Raw genomic sequence first — 1,287 nt, 5'->3', positions numbered from 1 at the left:
TGGTCATCATTTCACAGTATATAAAAACATCGAGTCACTTTGGTGTACACCTGAAGCTAATACAATGTCCCATGTCAAGTACATCTCAGTGAAAAAATTTCTTTCTTGGGACACATTACTTAATTGACATCACAATAGGGCTTTCTTTGCATTTTAAAGTTATTTTTCCCCCTCTATGTCTCTCTCTTTATAGGAATTCAGAAATACACTTGGAAGTCACTTGAGCTCAATACCTCTCACCTCTGCGGCAAGCCAGCGGGTCTCATCGAGTTCCAGGATGGTGCTGCAGTTGCAAAGGCTACATGCGCTGAGGATGCCCGCGGGCCTGGCTCTGTTTGCTCTGCTTTTTGCTTTCTTTGTCAAGGTCTATAATTAAAACTCAACTAAGGGAAGCATCTTTGAAGAAGAAGAAATTCCTAATTAAAATCTTCAATGAACAGGAAAGCAGCCCCATCAGCTCTCCAAGGGCAGTGATTTGTGCTTTTCCTTATGTGGGAAGAATTTTCAATCTTTAATAAACATCTTTAAATGCATCTTCCTCTTTATATTTTGTTTGGAGTCCCGATGCTACGAACATCTTATTTTTCACAGCAGATGTGTTTCTGAAAAGGTTCTATTGAAGCCTTTTTCTGGACCCTGAATCCTTTGGGAATGCACAGGGCGAGTCTACCAATTAAAGGACTCTCAGCAGTAGTTTGAGAAATGTGAGGAATCGCCCATTTCTTCGGTGCCCACGAACTTTCAAAAACTGGACCCATCTAAAACACTGTGCCCCTTTTCTGGCATTTTTGATCAATTGCAACAAATGTTTATTTCTACCTGACATCATTGGCCTTACTAAATGAAGTGACTTCTTTCACGATAAAAGGAATTGGTGTAATAAGCAAATCATATGACTATCAGGATTTAAAGGTTGTTTGGATTGTATCGGCACAGGGAAATGAGGTACCCTGTGGTTACCGTACGTAGGACGTTTTTTATCTTTAAACTCACACCCTCCCCCCCTTCGGTTCTGCCTTGTATCTCAAAACGTGTCAGCCTTTTGCGTATCTTTTAAGAAATCCAAATTAAAATTGAATCACCTTAGCAGTTGGTGAGTGTAAAAAAAACAAAACTTTAGTGTGGGTACGTTTCTCCCATAACTTATTTCTCCCATAAGTGGTAGGAATGTGCATCTAAGGAAAAGTCACATTTAAAAAGCAAAGGATCCACCCGGGCCAGCCCCTCAAGAGTCCTGCAGAGGAACATCCACTGTGGGTCACCCTGACCCCTCAGCAGGAAGTGGGT

The 1,287-nt window shown here is 41.3% G+C and overlaps 1 protein-coding gene across 5 annotated transcripts in view; it reads left to right on the top strand.

Moving 5' to 3' along the window:
* CDKAL1 (CDKAL1 threonylcarbamoyladenosine tRNA methylthiotransferase) overlaps positions 1-1,078 on the top strand; it is a 667,723-nt gene extending 666,645 nt beyond the window's left edge. For all 5 annotated transcript variants that reach the window (XM_019640497.1, XM_019640496.1, XM_019640494.1 and 2 more), the window contains one exon: positions 194-1,078. In XM_019640497.1, the coding sequence (XP_019496042.1) occupies positions 194-376 (183 nt within the window). In that variant the 3' untranslated portion in view covers positions 377-1,078. The remainder of the gene's footprint in view (positions 1-193) is intronic.
* The last annotated feature ends 209 nt before the right edge of the window (positions 1,079-1,287 follow it).

This window comes from Hipposideros armiger, unplaced genomic scaffold (assembly GCF_001890085.2).
Source record: "Hipposideros armiger isolate ML-2016 unplaced genomic scaffold, ASM189008v1 scaffold_50, whole genome shotgun sequence".
Taxonomy (NCBI): Eukaryota; Metazoa; Chordata; class Mammalia; order Chiroptera; family Hipposideridae; genus Hipposideros; species Hipposideros armiger.
Note: the sequence above shows the minus strand (reverse complement) of the source record. Positions and strands in the feature narration are given on the sequence as shown.